Below are 12,868 nucleotides of genomic sequence, written 5' to 3' on the forward strand. Positions count from 1 at the left end.
GGTTTGTTCTTTCAAAACACATCTAGTAATAAACACAGTCTGCTAATAACATCATTTGCAATGGCATAAATCAGGAATGACTATTGGAATGTATTTGCACTGGGGTAAGCCTGTGCAGGTGAAATTAGTGGTTTCTTTTTCTGTGTTGCTGTTCTTAGATGTGCAATGATTGTTGCTTTTGCCATGAGCCATGTATCAGTCAGGGCTTTTTTCAGTTTTTCATTAGGTGTCAGCATTGTTGACAGTTGGAGATTACTACATTGCTTCACCATGGGTCTATTGCAAAACGTGAAAATAACAGTGCGACCCTTTCAACTATGACAATCAAAATCTGATTGGGGAAAAAGGCAAAAATGCTGGAGAAATCGATACTTCCAGTAAAGTCTCAACAAGGATGTCACTAAATGAGTAAACACTCTGTTAAGTGAGAACTTAATGGTAGCTTAAACACATGCTAAATTATAAGCAGTAGTATTTTTAGGATGTCAGGAAAATGTGTGAGAAGAGTAAACACAGAAAGCTATTATGCTTCTCTTTTTTGTTCTGGGATGCTAGTACAGAATTTTTATTTAATTTGATTTGGTGTAACTGAATGCACACTGGTTTGGGTTTTTTTGTTAGATGTCTTCCTCTATCTCTCTGTATCTGTCTACCTCCTCAAGTGCAAAGGGCAATTTCAGGAAAGGTGAAAGCATACCTGTGTTGGAGAAGGCACTCCCGCTACTACAGCAAGGCAGTAGGTCTGCTTCTGCTGCCTTGCAAGGAACAGTGCTGCTCACACCAGCCCTGCCTTGGCAGATGTTGACACCACCTTTCTCTTTTTCTCCCACTTAGAATCAAGAGGTCCCTACCATGGGGGCACCTGGTGGCATTACGTGCAAGTAATGTCATAGTACTGTGAGGTTTTTACCTGCATGGGTTTGTCATACCAACGATTGGCCCCGTTTTTGTGGTAGCCTCCCCCATGTAGCAGTTGCAATGCCATGTTGGTATCACTGAGTTCCACCCCGCTTGGGCTGTCGAGGCACACGAGGCATATGCACCGTTCAATCATGTCAAGAGAGTCGCGGTTAGTAGAGTCTGGGGATAAAAGAGTGAAATGTTCACATTCTCTTTCCTGCAGTGCGGGGCTGGCTGGGAACCCTGTTGCCTTGGAAAGCACTGAAGATCTGACCCTGACTCTTCAATGAGCTGGTATCTGCAGAGTTCTCTCAACAGCAGAACATATCAGTGCAAGGAAATGTTACATTGAGGCATTCATTCATGTGTTAACTTTTGCAGTATCTCTGTGTATCTTTCATATGATTCAATAATATCCACTTTCTTTTTCTGCCTTTCCTTTCCTGAAGTAATTGTATTACGAGACAGATCTGTTTTAAGTCTTAACACCATATGTTTTATAAATAACAGTAAGGACAGGTGGAAAATAGAGAATTTCACTGCTCACGCTATTGCTGCAGTATTCTGTTCTGGAACAGCTGGGCCCATACTGGTTTTGTGCTGTTCTTCCATTAAAATCCTTTTCTGGACACAGAACAGCAGGGCCCATGTTGTTTTTGTGTTCTTGTATTAAATTTCTCTTCTCTCTCCTATCCCATGTCATTTCTTGTACTTTAGAGAAATAAGCCCTGGACTGTGCATATTGCCTATATCACATGAGGAAACATCTGTAGATGAGGTTGTGAGGTTTAGATTATGAGCGTGATATTGCCAAAACCATGGGTTGCCACATTCCTCTTCCCTCCTATCACTAGTGCATTGCTGAACAAAATGTGCTATTTCTGTCTCTCTGTTTCTTTTCCCTATCCTTTCAATCTTGCTTCTACAGGTGAACTACAAAGGCTATTTTTACATTGTATTCAGTGCTTTACTCCTTATTTATGGTATATTTATGTGGGGTTTTTTTTTCTCGGTTTCTTCAACTCGGAAATGTCATGAAAACATAGGCTTGCTTGCTTCTGGAGGCTGGTTTGAGGCATAGGAAGTATTTAATCATGAGCACTTACTACAGTTCTTAATTGAAAGGATAAAGGTGTGGAACCTATAAGAAGAACTTGGTTTATTCAAAAGCATATAACATCATTACTTGCTGCTAAATGGTTGTTAACAAGATCAAAGGAAAAAGGCCTTTCAAACAACTTGAAATTCCTTCCATTCTTAACAGCTCAGCTTTCATCTGCTGGTTTTGTTAGATCCTGGTGAAATTGTTTTTGTTTCAGTATATTCTTAACTAAAGGTATGAATTCAGATTGATCAAGTCTTCTTGCAAGTCTGTGCTAAGTTCAACAAATTTGCTCCATTTGGGAGATGATTTTAGCTGAAAAGATGGAAAAAATATTTAAAAAGAAGCAATTGTGATTTGCATTTAAAATATGGAGCCATTTAAAAATGTACAGGTTTTTAATGTCTGTAAATACAAGAAGTAGCTTGACCCTCTGAAAGAACAGCATTTTTCAATGTAAGAAAAGATGTACCTTCCCAAAATGAGTAACATAGGTTAGTCAGGAGCTAGAAAAAGAACCCCAGATGCTTGTTATCATCTAGGTTCATTCTCTAGATGCAATGTGGTAAAACAGAGCACAATATGCGAGAAGAGGGGGAGCTGTGACCTCTTTCAGGTTATGGTGAAGCTCTGTGTATTGCTATCTGGTGCCAGCCTGACTTCTTGCACACTCTGTGGCACCTGGCAGAGCATACTGTGTTGTCTTCCCTTGCCCACAGAAGCAGAGTCCTGGTGTTCCTGTCAATTCCTACAAAAACTTGGGCCAGGAGATTGAAATCAATGAGAAATGCAGACAGATTGAGCTTTCTGCCAGTGATCTGTGTTGTGCTGGTGTCCCTATGAATTATCTTCAAAGGCATTTAGAAGCTTTATAAGAGAGAAGACATGTCCCTGTTCTCTTGGCTGTAAAGATCTTCTAGTATCTGACACTTACAGGGCTGACTGTAATTGTGTATTTATTCCACTGCTGGTCTGGGTGCAAAGACTGAAAAAATCCTTGTGAATGGAAATTGACCCGTATACATCAGCTGCTGGTATTTGTGGACTGGCCCCTTCAAGTTAAAACTACTTGGATAGTGATTTACAAACAGTTTGCTCAGCATTCTGCTTTATGTCGCCAGATAGGTTTATATGCATTTTATTGTGGCTGCTGCCCACATGTCTTTGACAGATATGAAGCCCTTATTCGGACATATGGCTTCAGGTATCTTGAGTCTAGGTATTAGAGTGAAGAAAATTAAGCTCTGCTAGAAACAGAGAAGTAGGGAAAAGATGCCCTTACAGAGAGAAACAGATATGTCCAGAAAGCTGATCAGACACTGAAAAAATTATCATGTAAAGCAGGCAATGAACTGTGCAAGAACTCATGAGCCATGACTTGGGATGGAAAACAAATATTTCCAGAAAGAGCTAAAATAGGAAAAGCATGAGAACAAGCCTAAAGCCCTGCAAGATGTTTCTTGTCCTTCTGCCTTTCTAATGCACATAATTGCATTGAATTGACAGGTCAGCTTTCAGCTACTTGGAGGTCTTGGGTTTTGTTTCTAAAAGGAAAATATAAGAAGATAGTTCTGAATGAAATTCAGTTATAGTATGCATGGGACAGCAGCCCCTATAGCAGTAACAATTCACTTCCTGTACTTAAGGGAGTGAGTTAGTTCTGCAGCCTGAACACAGTTAAAATACTAAATGTGTCCTTAAACCAGTGACGGCTGGGGTTTTACAATTTCTTCTTCTTCACCTTGAAGACCTGTCCTCTACTTTAAGGTTTGTGCAGGCCCATACATATATTTCCTTCATAATGTCTGCAAAGTGCTGTATAAATCTTCTCTGTCCCAAAACATCTTCTCTTTCCCTGCCCCATACAGAACAGTTGTAGTGACCCCTTCACCTCATGCTCTTCACTAGAGGCATTTCTCTCCCTCTGTTAGTTCTATGAACATTTTGCCACAGATAAGAAAGAGGGCTGTTAATAATCATGTATCCATGCGTAGCAATAATGCATTATACTGTATAGAGGACCTGTGCTAGTATGAGTGGTCTAGGATGGGATTCCTGCTTAGATTAGAGAAGGCCCACAGCACAGTGCTGTGATATTTGCTAGTTCAGAATCTGAGGTTTTTTTCAGCTGCATAACCGAGTTGGTTTTCTTCCTCATTAAAATGAATATTTTGGCAAATACCAGGCAATCCAAAACCACTACAAAGATGGTTCTGCTAGTTTTTGTCGTTTTGTCATTTTTCTTTAGGGTGATGCAGGTTTACAAAGATGATTTTCTTGCAGTTTTCAAGGTATTCAGTTTTACTTAAAAGCGTGGCATGAATACAAATGACTAGGATTTCTCTCACTTTTCGCTATAATAAGGAATCTTTTCTCTACTGTTTTAAAAGGGGAGGGGAAAGCCTGAAGATTAGACTGGTACCATGTAATAGTGCTAGGACTCTATGTGTGTCTGTGTGTTTCTCTATATAAAGTTATTATTAGCACAGATAAACTTGAATAAGAAAATGAAAGATCTTCTTTGGGATGGTAAACATATTTTGAGACTATTGGCAACTCTTATATATTCCAGGGCATAGGTAAACCAGCAATATTTTCTGTAGCATTGATGAACTGGGGCAAAAGATGACTTAACTTTTTTTCAGGAGAGAAAAATATATATGTAAGTCATCTAAAATGGCAAAAAGAGGGCATTTATATCACTTAGCCTCAGTGTAAAATATATAAGGTGTGATGTGATACAGGTGACTAATCCCACTCTTAATTTTCATCTGTTTCAAAGTCAGGCATTCAAGTCCAGAATCCAAGACCGCTAAATGCTGCCTGTTGTTGAAAGAGAGAACTATCCCCAGAGGGTAACTGGTGTTACCTTTTCTTGATACTTACTTAAGGTTTGGACTAATCAACCCTAGTAGTTTCTGGTTTTCTCTATTGACTAGAGAGAGTATACAGCTAGATTCAATAGGTGTTAACTTGTAGATGACGTTGTTAGCTGAGATGAAAAAAGTCCAGGAGATGAAAAATAGTTGCCAAAAGCTAAGAGGATCCATCATTCCTATTGGTACAAAACGGATATGAAGAAAGAGACAAATCACACAATCTGATGTAATGTAATTTATGTGATGAAAAACAGACAATGGAATGAGAGCTACATACATGGTGTAACACTTAAACATACACAGCCAAAGGGTCAAACCATTTCTGCTGATTCCCTGGCAACACACATCTGAACACTTACAGGTATTGAATTTCCTCCTGCTAGAAAAATTCAGCAGTGAGGTTGCACATTCAGTCCTATATTTGCTGTAGTGTTCACTCCCAGCAAAGAAAGGCAATGATGGTGAGGAGGAAGAGGAGGAAGATGATGGAGAAAGCTGGAATTGCTGCTGCTAACCTTTCATAAGGATTGTCCTGGCCTCTGCCCACTCTGTCCTTCCGTCTGTTGTCAGCAGGCCAATTGGAGGCAGCATTTCCTCTTCATTCTCTGCCATTTTGGCTATCTTTTGTAACTGAGTGAAAAGATCTCCCTCACTGAGACGACGGAAATTAATGACAACATCCAAAACAAAAAACTGCAAAAAAATGACAGAAGTCAGAAGAACAGTCACAGATGGGTTGGACCCTTACTGGTCCAACATCGTGCTTTCGCCTGGGTAGGTGTTAAGATGCTCAAGTCCTGCCTGGAGAGCCAGGCCTGCAGATAACGGAGTACATAAACACTGGGGACTGGCCCAGGGCTCACCTGTCCTGTGTTTTTACACCACTGTAATGCTGGTTGCTACAAGGGATTTACACCGTGTATTAAGTTCAAATAAAACATACCTTATTTGAATAAGCTTAAAAAGCCCTGAAGAGATAAAATCAGGAAGGATGTGAATAATTTCCATGGTATTATTTGTTTAAAAATAACCTAGAGAATCTAGAGAACTTCCCATTGCAGTGAGAAACAGGACTTCCTGGAAAAGAGGGCACTGGAATCTACTCCTTCATTCCAAGGGGAACTGTAGCCATGGCTCCAGTACCACAAATGCCAAGCTGGGCGATAAGGTACTCTGCCTAGCCAATATACGCTGCTGCTTGACAGCATTTTTGATTGGGGCAGGTTCATTCTACTGTTCCAGTACTTCTGCCTGCACCTGGGCAATCTTCTTCAGGTATAGCTAAGGTCCCCCTACATGGGATGGTGGCATATATGCCATGTGTTGTGTGCCAATGCTTGACTGTCAAGAGAAGAGCATTTCCAGCAAATGCACTCCAATAAGATTTTTTTTTTCTCTGTGGTTTCATCTCTGTTAATAAGCATGTTTTTTAGAATGAGAAAGCAAATGCATTCTGCCACATTCCTCCTTTCTGCATCACTGTACTTGGAACATAATGTGGGCTAAGGACAAAAATGCTGCAGAAGCATCTTTTGGAAATACTGACAGCAAATGCTTGGTTAAGAAGTGAGCTCGTACATAGCATGGTAATTGTGTTTCTAAACAAGGATGAGATTAGGCTCCTCTTCAGTGAATTTAAGCAATCTAAGAAATATGTACTGCGAAAGGTACAAAAAGAGAACGCTCATTTACCTGGTTGTTACAAGCAACAATGATGTGCTCTGGTTCTGGCATTACACTGCTTTTCTGGGCCACAAGGGTATCTTTGGTATGTCCTGGAAGACGATAGGAAGAAAAGAGCCCATAGTATTGCTTCATACAGAGAGGATGACCAGACAGCTGTCCACGAGCAAAATCAACAGGTAAAACGTGGCTGGAGAGAGAGAAGAAAAACAAAGCCAGAGGAAAAGGGGGAGGAGAGAGGGAAGAGAGAGACAGAGAGGAAAAGAAATCTAATCTGTCCTTTGTTCTGTTACAATTAGATCAGGTACAACACAAATTGAATAATAAAACAAGATTACAGTATAAGGGAAATAGATTAATTCTCATGCCAAAGTTAAATACATCTTTCCTGGCAGCTTCATGCATATTCATTAAGCAATTGCATTATCATCTAGTGGAAATTGAAAGAATAGCAGGTCACAGGCAGCTTTGCAGTGTGCATGGGAAACCTGCCTAGATGGGACTCTGGAAACTTGCCAGGACAGAAGTCAGCAAAACAGGTAGAAAAGACATAGCACCTTGGAAAAAAAGTACTGGTGAAATTCATGGCAGGTCATGGTGGCCGTGTTCTGTGCAGGGTGCTTAGGGGGTGTGTGAGAGGGCCTTGCCTGGTGAACAGGAATGACTGAGCAATACAGAGGGCATTTCTGTTTTCCACAGAGCTTCACTTACGTGCTAACCCTTACTTAGACCTAAGGGGGAATACATGCTGAAAACCTATTCCTTTTTTATTGGAAGGCATGTGAAAAAATCCAACTAAAAAGGCTTCTTTAGTGGCCAGAAATACAGAAAAAAAAAGAATCATAATTGTGGTAAGTTCTTTCTTTCCTTTTTTATGGATTCTAAAATATCCCATTGACATTGCCGCAGTAAATAATGGTGCTGTTGTTCAGGAGAGGCTGCCAAGATTATAGGAGGAAGAAGATCTTGTGATGTTGAGTTTTTCCCTTAGCAAAAGAGGACTATGTTTCCAGCCTGCTGGAGAGGGACAAGGGCAAAGACACACACAATACATACAGCTGACACAGGGTAAAGTTTTACGATAGTTTATCTTGTTTAACTGTCTCTTTGGAACTTACAGTTCTAAACCAGGGATATTCGCTTTAGTTCTTGGCTCTCAAACTCTTATTTCCTTGTACAGGTGCTTTTTTGTAGTTGTTCCTTATTAGCAAAACAGGGTTATTAGTGTTCTTCTACATTTTGCATAATGCAGAAATTCTCTTACATTTAACAGAGTTTTAAAGAGCATCTATAATGATCAAAATTAGTGGAATAGCATGGTGGATTTAGATAAGACAATCTGTAATTATAGCAGCTAAGAAAGGTAGTGTTGACTGATTAATGGCACCAGAAAATCTAGTACTGATTTAGGAGATGTCTGCGTAAGACCTTACAACTTTTTAATGTGAGCAATTTAAGCTTTGTTTGAAATCTTATTCCTGGCAACTGCATGGAATATCTGCACTGTTAAATCTAAAAGTTTTAGTTTAATTGCCTGGGTTTGGACTGGAGTATTGTACATCCGCATGTGGGATGATCCAAAAGGAGCTAACAGTACACTCACTGGTAGAAGTCCTTAATAGCAACAAGGAACTGAAAATGTTACAGTTACGGTGTCCTCATAGTTATATAGGAGGGGTGATAAGCAAACAGTACTAACAATATGAGGACACAGTAGTGAGGATTTAAATGATTATAGATTTAAGGTAGGCCAATCTGATCACAGAAGTCTTTGGATCTAAAGTAGCAAGGTCAGAATAGTAAGAATTTAAATTATCCTTTGTTTGAGCAATGCGGTTTCTTTCTCTCATCTCAGATGCTGTCACATAAAGATGCAGCGAACTGCATTAGTAGGCACTGGTACTTCACAATGTGCAAGTACTGGTATATGCAGTTGCATGGTGTATCTTGGACAAAAGCACATGTTCTTAAATAAGTACCTCTTCTATACTTTCTGAATAGCTGTCAGACTTTTGAAATTGAAAAATCAAACAGCCTCTTCTTCTTTCGTTTATCTAATTCATTGATAATAGGGACTTTGTTGTTTGAACACGGACTTTTCCTTCCTCATCCAAATAAGCATTGGTTAAAGCATATCACGTAGGCCTTTTGTATTTCCAGACAGAAGAATTGCTTCTTCCCTAATATAGTGTGGCATCCATTGTGCTTGGCTCTCCACTGTTTCTTTTCTTTGAGGAGCAGTGGCTGTTAAGAGCTACATGGTTTCAAGAACCATGGATTTCCCCTGTTCTTGTATACAGAAAATACCAATGGCACAAGTAACTTATTATTTTTACCAGCCACTGAGCCAGCCTAACTGTGGTAAGGCTTCATTCTGCTGGCAGATCAGTGGTTCCAGGGGAGATGTGCAGGCTGTTCAACCACAGTGCTGCTGCTCTTTGTGTGTGGAGAGCACAGACTTCTGGTGTGTTTTCAATAGCTCGGTTAGGCAGATTGTGTGTGTTCTTTGGGCTGCACTGTGCATGCTGGACTGATGACTGCCAGGCGTCAAAAATGATCCATCTCCAACCTATTAGATTGCAGTAATAAAGCAGAAAGAACCTAAAAAAATTGCTGAGGCACCTGCCCTGAAGCATGCTGGAGCCCCAGCCCTTCCAAATGGTAGAAAGGTACAACGCAGCCTAACTCTGAGCATGTTAGAGCACCCTCGAGTCAGAAGCCCTGTGGATACTCAGGCAGCAGCTCTCCTTCCAAGCTACTTACGTGTCCAGTGAAGCTTTATAGTCTTGCACTCCTGAAATGAGATTGGCAGCAAACCTGCAAGTAGCAAATACAAATGACATCAGTCTTTTGTTATTTGGCAACACTGGGCTGCTTCTGAGAGACAGAGGAGAGCCTGAATGATTGATGACAGGATAAGGAGAAAAAGCCTTCTGGCTTGGCAAAAAGAGTCCCCTGGCCTCACCCAAAACCCAATTAATTCATGTCAAGAGAAATACAAAATCCTAGAGATGGTCCCTTCAAATAGTTAAACAGACTACCACAGGAGGAAACCTGAAAGCATTTATTTAGAGAATGGGAGCAGAGGCTGAATATTTAATAGAATTTCAATATCAATACTCCTAAGCTGTCCAATTTATTAGAGTACTTCCTGTCCTAAGCAGATATTCTTTCTGCAGAGCTGTGGACAGGTGTATTATTTCCTGACACTGCCCATTTGCACTGTGTCTGAACAGGAGGCTCTGAGAAAAATATTTCCTTGTTAAAGCACGTGCATTACAAAATGTAAAGTGGAAGTCTTTTGAAAGCCGTGTGCACAATAAATTTAGTCAGTAATGAATGGGAGCATTTACAGTTAAAGTAGAAAGATACATTGGCTGTCTACGCAAAATGTTAAAATAACACATTGGCTTCAAGGTTCTGCCTGTTTTAGAATAGCATAAATTCACATGCAGATAATTCCTTCAGTAATGAGCAGCTAGAGAGTGCTAAAAGCGAAGAGGAAAATTGCACTACGTGAGGGTAGATCTGATCTGGTTTGCTGTTTTAAAAGGAGAAAATGTTTTGGCAAAGGCTGAAGAATGGAATCCTGTTTTAAGGGTATCTGGAGAGGTATATTCTGTGCTTGGCTACTTGCTTACCTTTTAACTTTTTAAACTATTGTAATTGGCCACAACAGCTCAAAGGAGAAAGGTCAGTTCAGGGCTGGGAAAGATGGGCCTGAATAAAGCAGTGCTCTTGGGGAGGAATGATTTCTGAATTTTTATTCTTAAATCCCCTGTGTTTCTGGTGCCCTTTTAGGCACCTAAGAGGGACAATTTAATGCCAGTGTGACCTTTTCCGTTTCCTATAGGTCATAGTGACAGCATGTTAAAAATTGTTTTCCTTTAAACAGTGTGTCAGAAATTAGTATTTATTTTTTCCATTGCAAAATGATTTCCTTGAATTACACAACGAAAACTTTGCAAAAGTTCCTTAAAAAAATTATAAATCACATGGCATTTTTTTTTCATGCAATAAATGTAAAAGTAATGACCCTTTCATTTCTGAATATCAGTACGAGTAACCCCAGAAAGGGTTTACTGATAACCAGAAAGTGGTTACTGATGCTATTCAGCAGACCTAGTAGGAAATCATTTAATGGTTACAGCCCTTATTTTTTAATGAAAGTTGATTGTCTTTTTGCAAAAGAAGTACATTTAAAATAACCTTTCATTTAGCAAAAGCTGCAAAGTTGTAGTACATTACCTCAGCTGGTCATTTACATCCTTGAAATGCTGATGAGCAAAGACAATTGCTGGGCTGGAATTGACCGGAAGAGCTAGCCGGTTGTTGAGGTACATGTCATCCAGCCAGTAGTTAAACACCTAAGGGAAGGGGACATGAAATCTTAAAGCCATGAACAATGTGCAGAAAGGCAGTCCAGGGATGAGGGAAGAGTGATGCTCCCGGTGTCAGGCATGGGCTCTGATTAATGGAGCTGCTGAGCATTTTCAGTCTGGGCTCTGTGACCTCAACTCAGCTGAAATCAGCCACAATTCCATAATCCTGTTTTTCAATCAATAGCAATTTACAGTGTGTTCCATTAAAAAGAAAACAGGCTCCATATTGTGGTGGCTTGGGTATTCTGATGTGCGTTTCTTTCTACAACCAAAAAAAAGAGTACAACACGCTAACTGCTGACTCTTGAATAATAACTGGGATAGATTTAAGAAGTGGACAGAATTTTACTAGAGATGGCTTTCCTCAGAGGGCTTCAAATATTTGCCAATGATGCCAAGATGCTCTGTTGTTATCAGATACCATCTTGTATCAAGACAGTGGGAAAAGAATTTCCTGAGCTTAATGGTTTGGTCCTGCAGATACTGGGATGTGGATAGGGCCCGTGGAGAATTCTCTCTGCGTCCACTGACACAAATGCAGATTGCTGATGCTCGACCCAGACAGACACACCTAAATTTCTAACCATTTTTATCAAAAACACAGGCGTTACAGTAACTGCATTCCTTTATGTCTGAGCAGAGCTTCAAGAATGATTGTTTGGAAAATGGAGGCTTTCATAAAAAGATCAAATGTTCTGCCTGAGTTTAGCTGGAATGCTTTGCATATGGTAAACTATAAACAACAATGAAATTATGCAAAAATAATTATGAATGCATGCATCAGTTGAAAAAGCTTTCCTCTGAGATATTTCATCGCTGTTAGAACAGATGCTTCCCCCACCGTCTCTGGAGTCTTCAGGAGAACAGGCTAGAGCTGTACTCCTGGCAAGTTAAATCCCAAATAGAAACATTTCTAGTTCATATTAAGAATCAGGTATTTAGTTTAAATAACTGGCATTTAATGTTGGGACATTTCACAAAATGCTTATATGTCCTTCTTCTGTAATTTTCATGGTATATGTGGTTAAATGAACAGCTGTCTCCTAGAACATTATTTCCTCTCCTGGAGCACTATTTAAGTGATGGTTAATTTAGCCATCAAAACCATGAAGTTCTATGATCAGAATAACAAAATGAGATTGGGTATCATTTAGGGGAGAGCCCTCAGACTGTGACAACAAGTAGTTCATAAATTAAGCACTGCTTTTAAAACAAAAGCACTGTCAGAACTGTAGCCGGTTTTTCTGACTATAGCAGCAACTTGATGCAGTTTTCTTGCGAGTCACAACTGAAAAGTTAAGGGAGAATCACAATTACTGACATCAGTAGTAAGCCTGCAGGATTTCACTAAACCCATTAAACAATTCAGTGTCTCTCTTCCTTGCTGGGATGGAAGAATTTCAGTAGATCCAGTGTTTCTAGTTTTCAGTTGCCATATTCTAACATGATTAATGCAGGCAGGATGAACTGTGGCTTTGTGGAATGGTAACATCTACTTTATCTGTGGCTTATTTAATTTTCCTGTCTTGAGAAGCAGAAAGCTGGACTTTTTCAAAGGCTGAGGTCTCAGCATGGTGTGTGTGTATACCTGTGTGTGTATATTCAGTGAAATAAATACTTCAGGGTAACTACATTGGTATGGTGTGACAATGAATGGCAAATAATAATTTCATTTTTAAACAGTAGTTCCTATATTGAAGTATTCCATTCCAGAATAATACGACTGGATCAGAGCTCTGGGTAGATGGCTATACAAGGTGCTTTTCATAGCTCTATCAGAAACCATTTTTCATTTTAATAAAAACTCTAAATCATTTTATTAAAGGAAAGGAAGAAATGAGATCCAAAAAGGATGTAATACAGTGCTTCCTACAGGTAGAGCTGACTCCTGCATGCATGCACCTTGCATAAATTCCTTCATT

General features: G+C 39.7%; 1 protein-coding gene across 1 annotated transcript in view; it reads right to left on the reverse strand.

Moving 5' to 3' along the window:
• CHAT (choline O-acetyltransferase) overlaps positions 1 to 12,868 on the reverse strand; it is a gene marked incomplete at both ends in the record, with an annotated part of 28,857 nt that overhangs the window by 13,484 nt on the left and 2,505 nt on the right. Inside the window, 5 exons of the mRNA XM_080622184.1 lie at positions 911 to 1,080; positions 5,397 to 5,574; positions 6,574 to 6,754; positions 9,328 to 9,381; positions 10,813 to 10,931. Of these exons, the coding sequence (XP_080478310.1) occupies positions 911 to 1,080; positions 5,397 to 5,574; positions 6,574 to 6,754; positions 9,328 to 9,381; positions 10,813 to 10,931 (702 nt within the window). The remainder of the gene's footprint in view (positions 1 to 910; positions 1,081 to 5,396; positions 5,575 to 6,573; positions 6,755 to 9,327; positions 9,382 to 10,812; positions 10,932 to 12,868) is intronic.

The sequence above is a fragment of the Psittacula echo genome, assembly GCF_963264785.1.
Source record: "Psittacula echo genome assembly, chromosome: 6".
Taxonomy (NCBI): Eukaryota; Metazoa; Chordata; class Aves; order Psittaciformes; family Psittacidae; genus Psittacula; species Psittacula echo.